The sequence below is a fragment of the Tympanuchus pallidicinctus genome, unplaced genomic scaffold, assembly GCF_026119805.1.
Source record: "Tympanuchus pallidicinctus isolate F22 unplaced genomic scaffold, pur_lepc_1.0 scaffold12, whole genome shotgun sequence".
Taxonomy (NCBI): domain Eukaryota; kingdom Metazoa; phylum Chordata; class Aves; order Galliformes; family Phasianidae; genus Tympanuchus; species Tympanuchus pallidicinctus.
The window spans coordinates 740013-757337 of record NW_026294637.1 but is presented as its reverse complement, the minus strand read 5'-3'; the positions used below and the strand labels follow the sequence as shown (position 1 = coordinate 757337).

The following is a 17325-nucleotide window of genomic DNA, read 5'->3' as shown; positions in this document are numbered from 1 at the left end:
ATCCAGGTTCCATTTCAACAGCCAAGGGAGGGTGGGGAGGAAGCAATACTACCGAGCAAATTATGCACAGGGACTAGTTTTTGAACAGAAATACACACCACGTAATTAGAGTTGAAAACAAGTTGATTTCATTCCCCTGATTGCATCCCTTTTGAAAAATATTGGGTGTCCCCAAGCTAATCAGGGAACAACAGGCTTTGGAAGATGTCCCAGTGAGACCAAAACCTGCTCCTTGTTCAGCAATAGCTCACTTCCAGCTCCAGACAGCAGGAAATTGACTGAAAATTAACACAGACCGCAAGCCAGGCCTAAAAACCCAAAAATCATTCTGGGCTTCACCCCACAGGGCAGAAAGATAAGAGAATGTGTTACAGAAGAGGGAAACTTCACTAATAGGTAAAAAAAAACTCAGAAAAACTAAGGTTTTCTCCCACACCTCCTCATAAAGCAGCCTTAGGAGATAGCACAGTAAGCCTCACCTTCTGTTCAGGCTGCCCTCTCTTCATGGTATCTCTTGCTAGAAAAGCAAAAATAAACACAAAACAACACAAAATTAGAATTTGAAGAAAAATTCCTTTCATTCAGATTCACACTAAGCGTACTTTGCAAATCTACTTCAGTTTAAGACACTTCAGGAAACAGTTCCTCTCTGCCCAAATTCAGTTAAAAAAATACAGCATTTCACAAGCACCAGATAATTATAAATAATGCTCAAGAACAGCTATGATCAGTACTGCAGGAGCAGATCAGTCATGCTAACACCCTGCACATCCTCACATCACAGCCTGCGTTAGCTTTAAAGGCTTTACTACAGTCAAGGAAACCAAAACCCAGACCCCTCTCCTCTGCACCCTCCCACCCAGGCTGTTCATCAGCTTTGTGTTTAAAGGACTGCAGCTGTCCTCCAAAGAGGATACGCAACCCAAAAGGCAGAGTAAAGCAGGCAGCAGCAGCCACGTTCGTACCTTTGCTGTAATCCTCAACGGCAGCTTTTATTAAAGCCAAAATGTCAATATTGTCACCAATTCTGGCATAGTAAGCACAGTCATGACCAAGGCCATCAACCAAACTAACATCCGCGCCATTTCTGAGCAAAACTTCTACCGCGTCCTTGCAGCCATATTCACAGCCTAACATTAGGGCAGTCCTGAGGATGGGGAGAAAGATTGCGTTCAGAAACTCCGGGATCTTATGCTTTCAGGAGCGCTCAAAGAAATCACCTTACACTCATGTTCAATCGTGGAAAGTTGAGTGAAGGAATCTTTCAGTTATCAGGAGAGGAAACTAAACATTAAAAAGCCATTGAGCAGATTACAAATATTTGTAAAAAGCAAAACATTAACAGCAGTATTTTCATAAAGCCCAGCACAAACCAACTGCTCTGAGAGCACCACCCAACCACTTTGAAAGCTCCTGCCATTTCTGGCTTTTTCTGTTTACATGCAAACGTCAACAGACACAACAAACAAGAGGAAGTTTAGAGTTCCAACAAGTGCTTGAGAATCCTGGCAATGCCTCCCAAACAAACATTTGCCAGCTTCAGAACGTGCAACGCAAGCACCATGCCTTGCTTCCCACCAGACCCAAGTCCATTACCAGCAGGAAGGCGTCCTCCAAGAAATAGCCAGCAAAAGCAGCAGCTAGTTACACGCTCCCTGCTACCCCTCCTCCGTAGATACAGAAAGAAACATCTCAGGGCCTTCCAGCCCCTCAGAAGCCCCCGTGGGACTCAAGTACTTCTTGAAGAAGTCCTGCTTTCATCATGATATGCTTTACGCATTAGTCTCAAAGAGTATAAGCTGCAGCAGTGGACAGACAAACTCTTACAGCAACCGGTTGCCATTTCTCTGCTGGGCACCACATGCAATTCTTCCCACTTAACTCTATCTTGATGTATTTTAAATGCAAGAATAAGCAGGAAGAAAAGTCAAGTTTGTTTGCATTATTGAATTGGCACATCATTTCTGGACTAAGTCCCAGGTCAGAGGGTTGGTTTTTTTTGTTTTGGTTGGGTTTTTTTTCCTGCTCAATTTAACATTCGTTCTGCAGCCTGAAAGCCAACAGAGAAAGTTCTACCCTTGAATGGTCACAGCAGGCATTCTGAGAACACCCTGCATGCATTACCTGTTTTGTTTGTCCCTGGCATTGACGTCTGCTCCTCTGTCTATAAGAAGCTGGCAAACTGTGGGGCGACACATCTGAGTGGCCAGCACCAGTGGTGTCCTCCCATCCTGAAGAGGACAAAGAGGAATGAAAAAAGGAAGAGGGAAAGGATGTAGAGAAAGCACACAAGAATACAGCAGGGCTTGCATGGAAGAGAGGTACTAGCAACAACTTACTCCATCCTTTGCATTCACTGAAGCCCCATGGTCACACAGGAGTTGTATGCTAGAGGAACAGTCTGACATAGCTTGCAAGAGAAGAACGAAGAACAGGTTAGACTGCTGAAGTATTCATGAAACCCCAAATACTTCTTGGGGTGCATCACTGCTCCAACACTGCTTAATGGTACTTGCTTTAGATGGGACTGCAGATCTGTACAGATCCACTAGCTATAGATCTAAAAATTTCTGCTAAGCCTTTCAACAGGTTTGCTGCTGAGGTTAAGGGTCATCACACCATAAAGCAAGTAAGTTTAAAAGAATTAGGCACATCTGAGAATCATGACATTAAATCTAGATTTCACACTACTGTTAGGAGAAAAAGAAAAACCTTTTACCTGCATCATGAAGAGCTGTTCTTCCTTGAAGATCCACATTCTCTGTTGGACAGTTGTACTGTCAAAATAGATAACTTTGATTATTAGCTCCATTCAAATCGCATTTAGAACACTTGAAAGGTTTTCAGCTTTTAACTAAAGCAGCAGAGAATCAATAAGGATAAGTTGTACCTCTGCAGTTTCCATGCACACTGACATACAGAAAAAGAGCAGCTATAGGTACATGCATTGCAGTGCCTTGAACACACACTGCTGTAAGGTTCTAGAAGTAAATTAAGACTGTACAAAGCAATCACACAATCCATCACAGTGTTCACAAGCTTTCAGATGTTTGTTCACTACAGCTAAGAACCTCCTTGCTATTCATCACTACTTCTTTGCTACCAGCATCACTGGCAGCTCTGTCACTCTACACTAAAGGTGCCAATTATGTCTGCATGCAGACATGTGTCAAGTAAACTGAAGACGTATTAAAAGCTCATTAAGATTTCAAATTAAAATAAATGAAGAAAAACATCACACCCCAAAATAATCCCCACGTAATACCGTTCCATTAAGGAAAGGCTGCTGGACATACCTGCCCATCTTTCAAAGCAAATGTTTCTCTTGTGCAGACCTTTCAGCACCCTTGTTCCTAAAAGCAAACTGATTCAGAACAGGAGCACTAATCTTTAGAAGATGCTCAAGTTCACTTTCTTTAAAAGGGAAAAACATTGAACTTTTGTGAAGAAGCAAAAGAATGCTGTTTATCTTCACTTCCATAAGTCCAGCCACTTCTGTTATTTCATACAAAGAGATATTTCCTCCATGACTGTCAGCTTTGTTTCTTACACCAGAAAAAGTAGGATATCTTAAAATTCAGAGCAGTATGTGTAAGGGCAGCTTCCCCTGCCAGAAGGGTAAAAGCCAGAACGAAGGACAAATTCTCCCTCTCAGTACCTGCAACAGCTTCTGCAGACATAAGGCATGGCCATACTTCGCAGCTAGGTGCAATGCGTTTCTACCTAGAAAACACCAATTTCAGTTCAGGCTCTGTTATGAACATGCAGTTAGAAGCACCACAGACAAATTCAACATTTTATGCTGTTCCTCAGAAAGTTTATGACTTATCACATAACATCAATTCACAAGAAATGCACTTGCTTTTCACTGAGGTCGTTTGGACAGTTTACTTCATCTGAACTAAAACCTCTGTCTTACACCCATATAATTCCACGTGCTCCATTACTTGTCATCATGCCTTAGATATATGGAAATACAGAGTTGTTTGCGTGCCATTAAACTGCTGGGCTTGTTCCAGGTCAAGCCACAGTTCAGATCAACACCCATATCATTTTATTTGATGGTTTGGCACTTTTTTGGCAATTCTGACAGTGCTAAAACAAAGCCATCTCTTTTAAACACTTTGCCACTTGCTAAACAGTGGGGGTTTAACATGATTTTATTTAATTTTAGAGAAAGTGCAACCAGCAATTCATAACTAAATGCACAGCATTTTGAGATAAATTAGTCCACGTATGAGTTTTTAAGGAACTGTTATGTGAGCCAAAGTCAAGTCCTGCTGCATGCCAGCAGCACTCATGGACTTGTATGGCAGTACATGACCAATCTTCTCTTGGTTCTGCCAACCACGTGCAGCACAGCAGGAAGGAGGGAGGCCCACCCTGCAACTTCATTAAACCCCACTCCAAAGCAAAAACCAAGCTGAGAACTTCAGCAAGTTGCACTTGAGCATTTGAGGAAGCATACCTGCAGCATCAGTGGCCGTGATATCAACTCCATGGATAAGGATGGTGTTCAAGCAGTCCAGATTTCCCTTTGATGCCACAACATGGAATCTAAACAGAAAACCCATGCTTAAGTGCAACTGCTTTATTTGCAAAATAGAAGATTAACAAGAAAGTCAAAACAAATAACCACGTGTCGATGCAGACTAAATTGCATGCTGCAAGTCCATCCTTGCTGCTAGAAATTTATTATTCCCATGATCAACCCTTGGTTCAGATTTCTGTTCAAGGTGATTTCCTCCTTTTCTCCACTCTCCACTTCTTCCACTGCAGTGCAGAAGCTACACAACCTTCTCTGTTCAATTCCTCATTAAGATAATTTCGTGTTTTGTAAGACCAGTTTAGATGAGGCAAGAAGCTAACACAGCACACTGCATACACACCCTTACAAATGAGCAGGACGTATTTACTGAGTAGCAGTAAGACTGGGGAATGGAGTGAAAGCCCCTGGCTTCCCATCAGCAGAGCACTGGAAGTTACTTACGCAGACCTCCCTTCCACATCCAGCTTAGTGGGACTGACCCCTTTTTTGGCAAGGATTGATGAAACCTTCTCCACATCGCCCCTTTCAGCTGCTTTCATTAACCTGTCATCATACTTGTTCCAGTCTGTATTCAGCTGTACAAAAGAGAGCATTAGAAAAGCAAGTGAGCTTGTGGTACAAAACTGATCCTAAAGCTGCTCCAACAAAACACTGCAGCTCATTACTGGGGGGGAGGGATAAAAAAAAGGAAGACATTTGTTTACAATTGACAGTCATACCTGTTAAATGGTTTGGCTATATATGCACAATGCCATAGCATTTCAACCAGGCTGTCAGCATTGAACACACTGCTCAGGGACAGCTTGGTTAACTCAGCCTGATCCCTAAAGCAGAGTTTGTGGGTATAAAACCACTCATGCTGCTGAGTTCCATCTAGAAGGTCTAAAAATAAAGTTGCACAAGCAGGTTCCTTATAAATTTAAGGAAAACAAGATCTCCAGACAGTTTCACAGATCTAACTCTATCTCCCCTGGAGCAGAGGCCAGTCAGCCATGGGACTCGCAGCACAGTCACAGCATCACAGAATGGCCTGGGTTGGAAAGGAACTCAAAGATCACATCTCAAGAATGTCTCTCCTAATTCCCCATTATTCTATTTTAACCTTTCCCCCTTCCCCAGACCCCTTCCATCTCAAAAGCTGCCTCTTGGCCTTACACCCTCTGGAGAAGGGACATCAGTTCTCCTCTCCCAAGGCAGCCAGTTCCTCCAGCTACAGATAAACCTGGCCGGGTTTCCTGTTCATCTTCACTGTCAAACATTTCAATTGTGATAGTCCAAATAAAGCAGTCAACCGTCCCATTTCTGTTAGATATCTGTCTGTGCCCCAAAGCTTACAAGCTAAAACACAGCAGGAACAGATAAGCCAGGAATGGCAAACAACAGAGCCCAGGACACTGCAGCTACACACTTGTAATTTAAGTGTCCATCTTCAGCACAAGCTTCTCAGTATTCACAAAGTATGATTCCATAAGGAAGAAGGAAGATAAAATACAGGTGCTACAATTCTTCCCCCTTCCATCAGGCCTTTTATAGTTAAGGGGAAGCAGAGAGCAATGCAAGGACATGTGTTCTGTGGGACATTTGAACACAACAATTACAAAACATGTAATCAACAGCAGACTTGAGTTTCTGTGAATTCAGCAGTCAGCAACTCGAGAAATACGAACTAAATTTAGCCCTTTCCAAACTGAGTTCACATTTATCAAAACCAGCTGAGCTGCACAGATTTACTGACAGCCATGCTGTCACGACCAAACGAATGATGAAAGAACACCAGAAATGAAGGCAGGGAGCCTGGCGTTACCCACCGGCTCACTCTCCAGCACTATTCAGCCCCTCTGCACGTGCCTTGCCGGGGAAGGAACCCCCAACACAAGCACATTATATAGGCACAGCGATGCACCGATTCAACCCACTGCATTTGGTCATTCCTAAAAATAAGCCTCAGCTAGCTCTGAGATGTCCCTAGGGGCTCTCCAGTTTTAACACCAAACAGATGTGCCAATGATATGCAAAAGGATGGAGCTTTTTCTGGCTGCTCGGGATTGTTCACGGATCTGCTGTTTAGCTGAGCAGATGAGCACCTATGAGACATGCAAGAAGAAAATTCAAGGTTTACAGCTTCAAATTGCCTGCAAATACCAAAGCTACACAGAGCACAAAGAAAGCACAGGTCGGTCATAAATAGAGCACTGCACCAACACAGACAGTCGTCACCCCGCACTTATTCCTTGTTTGTCTCCCATTTAGCACTGCAGGTGACATCCTACCCACAGCGCTACATTGCCAGCACAGCCCTTCTGAGGTGTTTGTGATCTTCAAAAAGTTCTGCTGCAAAGTGGAGGCCAGCACTGCTCCAGGTCCCCACTGGAGGCTGGAAGAGCCCTGGGCACTGCTCAGCCACGTGGGCAGCGAGTGCAGGCCCACCAAACAGCCAGGCAGGCTTTGCTGGCTGGAAGAAATGAAGGAAGTTCAGAAATGAACACCTATTGCCACCACTGCACCACTGAGAATGAGTCACATGATGGCATTACAACTGTAATTACCTTTATTCCCCATTCCCATCATATGACTGTGGGAATCAGGGAGTCTCAGCAGTGACTTGCTGAAAGCGACACGCAGTAACAGAAACAGACAGCTCTCAAAGTCACACCCACAGGTGTTTCAACAAAGTCCAGCACCATTGTCAATCAATTAAAACATTAATTACTTACAAGCCAAGCCGGCCTGGCGTAACCAAGCCCCTAGAGGGCACAGCACTGCTCACAGTCAGAGCTGCAGGACAGCCACTGGGGAGAGCAGCATTCCTCCACAGCCTGACAGAGGCTCTCTGCCACAAGCTCCTTTTTGTGCAAGTGATGTTTTAGTTGTAAATACCCCAGAAGCTGCACATCAAGCTCTGCCCCCTCCAAATTCCTTGAAGTACATGTTTCACACCCTTCAAGTCATATTACATAGTGCACATTTGCATCCGTGTTCAGATCCTGAGTTTCAGACCTGTAGCTCATACCCACCAGCACAAACTCAATCAAATACACAGACAATCCATTACCATACACTCCTTCCCATTTCAGTCTTCAGATAAAAATACTATTTCGTTACTATTGTGTTAATAGAAGTACAACTTTTCTTTGGTTATCACATCTATAATTAAGTTATATCAGTCTCCTATGATGCACTAACTCAACTGTTATCACCTGAGCATTTCACATTCACTGAAAGCCCCACAGGAAGAGTTCCTAAAGATGAACATAACTCATTAATTAATAAGGCGTTACAGCTTTTACATTTCTGCAGCTGTAAGGTGCTGCCATTGATAGGAAATTTAGGATACCTACTGTGTCTTTAGTTGCACAAGAAAACCAACAAGTCATTCTAGAAGGCACAGCTTCTTGCTGCCTCGCATCAAGCCACGAGCAGCTGCGGCTCACCGAGCACCAAGCAGAACGGGTTCAAAGGGGCTCTCACATGCAGATCCTCTCCCCCAGCCCAAGCTCATTTTGCTCCATCCTTTGCTTAGCTGGGATCCCCAGGCACGTTTGCTGCATCTTCAGGATCCTCCTCAGCCTTCATCCCTCCGGGCTGAGCGCAGCTCCGTGCCGCAATGCTGCCGTGCTGCAGAGCCCGCAGCGACTGCCCAGGGGTGGCTGTGTGTAAATACTGCCCAGCCTGCAGCGTCTTGTCAACAGCACGCAGACAGTCAGCAGCCCAGATCTATTTTCTGATAGCGGAGCGATGGAGAGCAATAGCTATTAATACATTCCCTGCATGCTCGTGCCGTGAGTAATGTCTTTGGGGTTTAATGTTCACCGAGCAGACAAGCACGCACCGAGCTGCACCACCACGTCCTGTTCCGCAGACACAAACACTCGCTTTAAAATAACAAACACATTAGTCAAATTAACTGTCGGCTGACATTAATGAAGGTCATGCTTCTCACCACTAATAACACAGAAGGACTGAAATACCAGCAGGAGTCATTTTTTCCCCATTCCACCACAGCGCAGAGCCAAAACCAGCCCCGCCGTCAGACTTGAGACAACTCTGACTGCAGCACAGATGGAATGCGTGATCCTATTTTGACAGAAATTTAACCCATTTTAAATTAGAAAACACACATGCCTCCGCTTCAAAAAGATCCCTCCTTCTACAGCGATGGAAGCCATTCTGAATAGAAGCAGGTTTCAGCTTACTGCTGCTGCCAGTCTGTCTCCCAACACATTAAATGAGAGGAGTCGTGGAGGCTGTCAAAACATTCAATAGACAGCACCGTGATTAACAGCGGGGAAGCTGGAAGTCTGCTTCCACAAGTTTTGCATTTACCCAGAGATCTCTGAGTGCTGTATTTAGAGGGCTGGGTCAACATCACAGGGGGAGCAGTGTTTAGTCTGCAGGGGAGACAAACATGATGCAGAGCAAGAAAACCACAAACACAACACAGCCCCTGTGGGGCACTTGGAAATAGCTTAAAATGGCTTTTCTCAGAAGAGTCACCTATCACAGGCTAATCACACCTATTGCTATTTGCACTATTCACCCTTCCCCAGTCATTTTTCAGCCACTCCACGCTACGAGCTGGGAGCAGCACTTTGCCTCACAGCACTGCCATGTTCCAGAGGACATCCCAAGGCACCTCCGCAATCAGCGTTCATGTGACACAGCCACTCCAAGAACACTCAGTGCCCATGGGAATGACCACAGCATCACAAGTTATCTTCTGAGCAGAACCAAGCCTGTCTCCTCAAGCTAAAAGGGGCATTCTGGAAAAAAATAAATACTTTTTACAAGCAACAGCAAGAATACCTACAGAGCTGAAATCAGTTTGATGAGAACCCACACAGAGGACTTGCTCCCCAGCTGAGCTCCCTTGTACAGATCTACCCAAATGCAACCAACCACAAGGTTTCTCTGCTGTATCAGCCTGTCTGCCTGATGCTGCTCCCTGTGACTGCTGCGGCCATCCTGCAGCCTTCACGCCTTGCCCACAGAACCCAGCATTGCTGAACCATGCCCAACTTCGGGCTGCACGGCTGTCAAGGCTCCAGAAAGCACAGCACAGCTTCAGATTTGCACCGGTGGAGTTCCTCTCCCAGGCAGCTCAAAGAAAAGCTCTCAGAAAGTCAAAGGGTGGGAAATAAAGATCCAAGTGTGCAATGTGTGGATTGTGTTAGACTACAAGACACTCATCATGCCACACAAGAACTGAACCAGCACAGATGACTTCTCCTAGCCTTCAGTCAATTATTTAAGCTTCCTAGGCTAGAGAGATTCTGGATAATTTTCAGTTAAATTTCCCATTATCTACTTCTTCATGATGAAGCAAATAAGCTTTTAGCATCCTCAGCACCATCCAGGAACTGTACAACTTCACTGCACAAACCACTACCTACTGCTCTCCCTGAACCTGAAGCCCTTTATCCTAGAGAGAACATCACAGATGAGAAGCAAAGCTGCTTTCCCTCATGAAGACACAGCCCATCCTGCAGCTCTCTCAAGCACTGCTGCACCCCGCAGAGCTCAGCACAGCAGCCAGACCCTCACTGCTCCACACCGAGAAGCTCAGCAGCAAGACTCAAAGGACTCTGTAAGGCTCTGACCTTCAGAAACGAGCATGTTCATCACCCCGTCATTACAAGTAAGCATCTGAAGATGAAAAAGCAGTGAGAGCCCAGCCAACACCACCAGAGGGATCTGCAGGCAGGCGCTCGGACCCAGAGCAGCAGCTCTCTCCTCTGCACCGAGACAGATATCCTGCCCTTAACAAGGGGGAGGGAAGGGCACACAGCTGCTGGCAAAGGAAGCTCTGGGGTATTGTCACTAGTAGGAATTGTGATCAGCTAAGAAAATATTTGTATGCTGCTGACAACCAGCAAAGCAATTAGCAAAGTTAGTATTTAAAAATCTGTTGATTGATAGTGACCTAATCTAGGTGTTCCTGCTCCAGCAGGAGGATTGGATTAGAGATGATCTTTACAGGTCCCTTCCAACCCCTGACATTCTGTGATTCTGAAAGAGATTCTATTACAATTAATTACTTTATCAATCTATTTTCACTCTCCTGAGTGAATTCAGCAGCCAGCAGCAAACTCACAAGAGCTCCTATGCCAGCAAAAAGCCCACAGAAGATTTCTGGTTACCAGCATGAGCATGATGTCACACATCTCCACTTGAGAGATGCAGCTTTCTGGCACTGAACCTCCCTTTCTATACCAGGTGCCATTGTGTCGTCACCTAGCACTTCAGTCAATCAAATGCAGATGTGATACAACAGCTGCTCAATATGCTACCTACATACTCTGAAATGCCACTCCTTACTCACATTTTGAGCACAGGTATATTTTTCGCTGGCTGGTGCAATAAAACAACTCCAAAGCCCAAAAGGATACTCTTGAAAAGTTAGCAACAAATGCAATGCTACTTTTCCTCCCATTTGTGCATAGCAGCATATTGCTGCCTTACAATAAGGCACCAACAGCAGAAGTTGCCAGCTGCTGGAACAGAAGCACTGCCCAGGCAGCTCCTCCTGGGCCGGGAAGGGCTCTCCCAGGTCTGCTCACAGCACAGCCAGCAAACAGCTCCATTCTGTGAAGCACACGCAGCCCTCAGCTGCTCTGCAGCTCACTTCTGGAATGACAGCTGTAGTTCAAAGCAGTCCTTACACCTTCCAGCCTGAAAGCTGCCATAAACCTATGAAAGTGAACACAGCTTCTCGTCACCACCCAGCGAGGCAGATAATCCTATCAATGGAAAAAAATAAACGAGGCACATCCTCCCTTAATGCCATTAGGGCTCGACTTAAGCACACAGCACACATGCAGGAGCAGAGAGCTCTGGCACCACACCGCCATCAGCTCTTCCTGCAAGCTGCCTCCAGCACCTGAGTGCTCCTGGATGCTCTCTGAAGACACAGAGGTGATACTTCCATATAAATAGTTATAAAACCAAAAGCACAGTTTCTGATGTCTGAAAAGGCCATTAGAAATAAGAACTCCTGTCAAAGAGGGAGAAAGAATCGCTGACTGTAGGGCTGTCTGTCACAAGGCAGTCACGTCCCCAGCACAGGCCTTCCTGCATGGAAAGGAAGACATTGGCTGATAGCAGAGCTACCTGAGAGTGTGCGTGGCGCAGAGCACAGCCCACAGCTCCTGCGTTTCACTCTGCTCATTGCAGGGGTCAGAGTACAGCCGTGATTAAATCCAACACGTGAACAGGCACACCCTGCCATTTCACAGGGCGCTGCACGGCGGCTGCTTTTGAAGCACTGTGATTTATTTAAAAGCTGCAGACTGTTTGTAGCCTCAGCAGTCCAAGCCAGCCCTCAGCTCTGTCAGAAGCATTCACCAGGTACCGCTCCCCTGCAGGATGGATTCCTACCACCTAATGCCATCCCCATCCCGCAGGCTTCGCCTGATCCATGCTGCCCAGAAGAGGCCACAGATGCAGGGCTGGAGAAAGGGCTCAAGAGGAAACCACAGCACTTTGTATTTTATAAGCATACCCTGCCTACCAGTGTCTGTATGTTCACTTAAGTGTGTTTCGGAGTCCAGAGCTGAGGGAGCAAGACGCAGCATTTAGTCTACATAAAGGAAAAGAAGAGTCAGCCTGAATACAGGGATGGCCCAGCAGGTCCCCACACACAGCACATCACTGCTACCTTGTTCACCCCAATGTCTCCATCTACAGAAAAATTGCTGGATGCTGCTAAGTGGGCGAGGCTCAGTCTGAACAGTGTCCAAACCCAAGGGCAGACCTAAAGCTGCTCCATTCATGCACTGATCTCTAAGTGCTCCTGTCAAGAATTTTTATTGTTTGAGTGACTTGTTTAAGTAACGGCATCCCAGGATTAGCACAAATAAGTCTAGCAAAACAAACAGTAGCCATCTGAAAACTTAACATTTCTAATCCTATTTTGGAGTTGGCATAACTCATCAATACCAGATTATTAAGCATCAAACAAACACATGAGCCTTCTAGCTAGATATACAACTTGTCCTCTCAGAGCCACAATAAGTGCTCTGAGGCTGCATCGAATACCACTGCCAGTGAGAGATGTGCATCGAACAGCACTGCCAGCTTCTCTTCTCCATAAGATTCCTGGGGTAAGGAAAAGCCCAGCAGCAGCACACAAAGCGCAGTGGAAGTGCTGAACACTGCACACAACTCCAAAGGACGATCAGGCTGCTAAAAAACAGCAAAATAAGATTTCAGGTTTGTTTTTAAATACAATCTCCTTCACATCTCATTGCTGCGACGCATAACCTAAGTGCATATTATTGATGAGCCATCCCCAGCCTCTCAGCCCCGAGGTACAGCCCAGCTCGGGCACTAACAGAAGTGACCTGACCTACCCGTGCATCCTGGAAAAAAGCCAGAGCTCTCCCAGCTCTTCACAACAAAGGCTGTTAGGTGCCTCTCACAGTAAGGCTGGGGCCTGCCTTTTGTGCCTGCCCCAAACAGCACTGCAGCCTTTATGGCAAGGAGAGCATCGCAGCTCCCACCACAGAACCGATGGAGTTGGGGAGCCCACAGCTCAGGGCCCGCAACACAGCCCTGCCCATGGGAGGAAGAGGCATTTCCCTTTCAAATGGGAGAGACCAAAACGCAGCCGCCATTAGAGCGTGCACGAAGCCCCCAGACTTCCAATTTTTAAGATGTTCTCTAATTGCTACATTCCAAAATAACAAAGCCTTGATAAATACTCCTTCCTAAAGTTGCCTGAAAATTACAACGCACCTGCACAGGGCTGCACCACAGAGCTTTGCCGAGCCACAAATTGCTGCTCCTGACTCTCCTCGTGTTTCTTAACAGGAACCACAAGCATCACACAAACAAGCACATGATCCCATTTAAACAGATGCAAATGGTGCACAATTTTTTTCCCAAGGAATGCACACACCAGCACAAGCCCTAATAACGCTTCTCGGAACACAAACATCCTCTAAGGAACAATCACATTCAGGCTAGGATTTGACATTCAAATGTTACAGAGCTGATTCCTGGTAGTGGTGCCTGAGGACAGCACCATGAAGCTGGGATGCACACAGAAGGGCTGAGCAACTCGGCTCCAGCCAACAGCAGCAGCATAGGGAAGGTTCTGCTGAGCAGGCATTGCCACGGGCACAGCCAGCAAGGCTTTGTCTTTGCACAGCACAGAGCTGTGACCAAACGCCATCAAGGTCTTGTTTGTCCTCAGGGCAGTGTGTGCCACCAGCAGCAGGGGTCTTCTCCCATTTGGGAGCTGAACACAGAAGTGGGGGCTGATCCCAAGCCTCTCCTCACACAGAGGAAGCCATCCATCCATCCATCCAGCAGAACAGCAGCATCCACAGGCAGGAAAGCACTAACAGCCTCAGACAGCTGCCCCTAACTGCAGAAGTTGGTCAGGTACTAATTTAATAACCAGAGACTGTCACACCAGGATGAGAGCTCAAATGCCTGCCTTTGCTTTTTCCACACTAATTACATACGACATTCAGGGTTTATTAATATAATTTGAATAGCCTTAACATTATTTTTCCCAAAGGAGAAAAAGCTGACAGACGTTTCTGCATGGCTTCCTACCTGCTCATTCTCATCACTTGAGGCGCTCCAGGAAGCACTGCCAAGAACTGAAGCGAGTGCATTCCTCACATGGGCTGCCCCAACACCTCACCCTCTGACACCAAGAGCCTGGAGGAGCTGCAGCCCTGCCCAAACACACCAGGATTCCCACCATGCACCATAAGCAGCCATCCAACCTCACCAAGGAGCCCTGGCCCCCTCCACACTATACAGAGCTCATCACAAAGGATAGAAAGGCAGTAAGCCCCACACTGATCAGGTAAGGGACATGAAGCACAGCAAGTAGAACTCACCAGCAAAAGCTGACCAGCAAAGGTCTGAAACAGAACAAGAAACAAACCTTTCCCCGTACATCTTCTCCAGGAAACCTCGAGAAAAGCCAATTAGCAGGTATATCTGATGAGCTCCTCCTGCATACACTGCAGCAGCAATTCCTAACCTTACTGGAAGAACACACTTCCTATGTACAGCCTAGATGACAAACGCACACCTACATCAGCTTTGGAATCTCAGAACTATTAGCAGTGCACACTGCTGCAGTCACCCAGTACAATATCGACTCCATTAATTGCAATTTATCTCATTAGAGCTGGGGAGTGAGCCACTGTCTGTGCACTGCAGCCTTCATGGGCCACAGGATCTGCTACAAAGCACAGAGCCCACAATAGCACAAAGGACAAGCAGCATTTGTCTCACTATTCAGAGCCCTGACATTACCAAGCAGGCTGCTCAGATTATCTCCCGAGCACCAGCTGGAGCTGGCAAAACCAGGTAATTCGTTTTTCAGACGTAGCACCCTGAATAATGGTGCAACAGGTAATTACTTCCTGCATTTTGTGGCATTCCTCCATTTTGGGACAGGTAGTCAAGCTATTCCCAAAAGATCACTGTCGAAAAGCATTTAGGCACACAATTGCTGCCTAACTGAAGGAAAACATCCAGAAGCATGATGAAGGGATTAAGTTTCTCTCCACTCCCCAGGAAATAGCACTGGGTGGGAACAGGAGAGAGGGATGAAGTTTCCGAAACAAACAGCTCTTTTTGCACCGCTTTCAAGCAAGACCCACAAAGCTCAGCCTGGCTGGATTCCCACCCACTTCCCTCCTGCCCCAGCAGCCACAAACAGTGGGCTTTATCCAAGCACCTCCCTTCAGCCTCACCATTAACACCAGCTGTATGGAGGAATATAGGAGGAACCCCCCTGCATGGAAGGGGATAAGTTTGAGAAGTTGGTGGTGTGACTGCGTTACCAAAAGATGGAATGAACAGATGAGGTGAGCACACTGTGGGTACAAAATTCAGCTTATAAGTGACTTCCACTGAAGCAGATTTCCTTCAGGTATTCAAGAGTGATTTCAGCTCTTAGAAGTATTGAGACTGATCAAATCTACTTTGAAAGGAAGGCTTGTCGAGCCTGCTCCCACAGAACTGATAGGCCTCCATACCTACCCAAAACCAAACACAAATGCTGTATCACTTCAACTGTTTGTTGACATTTAATTACCATAGGCTTACTTTGAAATAACAAACAGTTCTAAAGTATAGGACGACTAATGAAGAGCACAAACCAGCGCCAGCCTACACGTTACAGATTATCATGACAGACATCTGAATCACTCCCTCGCACGGCAATGTGCTCATGCACAGAGCTGTCATTTCACCCAGGGAGTTGCCAGCAGTTCACAAGCCTGAATGCCTGCATAGCTTTCAAATGAACTATTATTCTCAAGTAATGTTTTCAAATTTAAGACAAATGAGCAATAGTGTTTTAAAGGAATCTAATATCTTAAAAGATGGCTGATAGAAGTCAGCATGTCCCTATTAAGCCGCCCTTTTCCGCTACCCCAGGCAGCCAGCAGCACGTTCAGCAAGGCAGCACGGGACGGCAGCAACCCGGGCTGCCTCCTAGGAAACCATTCACCGAGCGATCGCAATCAAAGAGCAATCAAGTCCTGCCTCCAAATCAAGCTGCCTTCGCTCACAAGTACCGCTCCCATCAAACTCCATCTTCAGAGAAGAACGAAAAAGGACGCCAATAAAGCTGCTTAAAGCCAGCTAACACTAACCCGAGCCGTAAGGAACCACCGACAGCCAGCCGCCACGAGGGCTCCCCGCACTCAGAGCCCTCAGCTGCCCCAGCCCAGCACCCCGAGGGACGACCAGCAGTCCCGGCAGCACACAGCCACCGCCGAAGCTTTCGGGACGCCTCCTAAGCAAACCTCGCTGCCGCACGCCGCAACGAACGCCACGCTCCGGCTTCACCACAGCGCTAACAGTGGCCCGGGGGGGCAGGGAAAGCCGCGGAAGAGCTGGATCTCCCGGGGGCAGAAAGCGACACTGGAGTAGAACGCAGAGGCTGCGTCCTCTTTTCCCCAGCTCCGCTCCACTCGGGGCAGCCCCGGCCGCACAGAGCACCGCAGCCCGAGGCGCCCCACGTTCGCTGCCGCCAGCCCGTCCCTACCCTACGGCCCTCTCAGCCCAGCTCCTTCAGCCCCCCGCCCGCCCCAACACGCGCACAGCACAGCACTGCCCGGCCCCGCAGACCACGGAGGATGCCCAGGGCCAGGGCCAGGGCCAGGGCCAGCCGCCCCGCAAGGTCCCACAAGGTCCCTCAGGACCCCTCCGACCCCCGCCCCACAGGGTGTCTCGGCACGCACCGCGCTGCCCGCGATGATGGCTTCGTGCTTCCTTAGGCGGGACTTAAGGCTCTTCATGGCGCGGCCCCGGGCGGGCGCGCGGCACCAACCCCGCGACGCGCACCCGCCGCCGCCACGGCCGGGACAAACGTACCCCCGCCCGCCGCGGCACCTTTAGCCCGTAGCCCCGCCCCCCGAAAGGCGTCCCGGCCAATCGCCGCCCGACCGCGCGGGCGCCGAGACCAATCGCCACGCGGAGAGGGGGTGGGACTTCCTCATTTTAAAGTCCTCCTGAAGGGGAGTGGCGCGGTGAGAGACGGGAGTTTGCAGAACCGCCCGCCCAGCAGGGGGCGCTCTGTGATGAGTAAGGGTCGGTGCCCGGCCATCGGTGCCCGTTGGCGGCCGCTGCAGCAGCGCGGAGCTCCGCAGGGGCGGCACAGGGCGGGCCGGTGCGTGAGGCTGCGAGTTCGGGCCTGGCTGTGCTCGGGAAGCAGACACAGCCCCGAGGTCTGCCTGCCCCGTGCCGCCTGCCCGCCCGCCTGGGAAAGCGGGTGGGAGGACGCGGTGCTGCGCTGCTGC

The 17325-nt window shown here is 47.9% G+C and overlaps 1 protein-coding gene across 4 annotated transcripts in view; it reads right to left on the bottom strand.

Moving 5' to 3' along the window:
- UACA (uveal autoantigen with coiled-coil domains and ankyrin repeats) overlaps positions 1 to 16907 on the bottom strand; it is a 28369-nt gene extending 11462 nt beyond the window's left edge. For 3 of the 4 annotated variants that reach the window (XM_052671615.1, XM_052671618.1, XM_052671617.1), the window contains exons 1-9: positions 16768 to 16907; positions 4991 to 5124; positions 4469 to 4557; positions 3659 to 3723; positions 2720 to 2777; positions 2340 to 2410; positions 2125 to 2231; positions 966 to 1147; positions 480 to 517 (exon numbers count right to left, since the gene is read on the bottom strand). In XM_052671615.1, the coding sequence (XP_052527575.1) occupies positions 480 to 517; positions 966 to 1147; positions 2125 to 2231; positions 2340 to 2410; positions 2720 to 2777; positions 3659 to 3723; positions 4469 to 4557; positions 4991 to 5124; positions 16768 to 16824 (801 nt within the window). In that variant the 5' untranslated portion in view covers positions 16825 to 16907. Of the gene's footprint in view, positions 1 to 479; positions 518 to 965; positions 1148 to 2124; positions 2232 to 2339; positions 2411 to 2719; positions 2778 to 3658; positions 3724 to 4468; positions 4558 to 4990; positions 5125 to 7887; positions 8166 to 16767 lie in introns of those variants that run through there. The other variant, XM_052671616.1, reaches the window with a different exon arrangement.
- Positions 16908 to 17325: the final 418 nt, after the last annotated feature.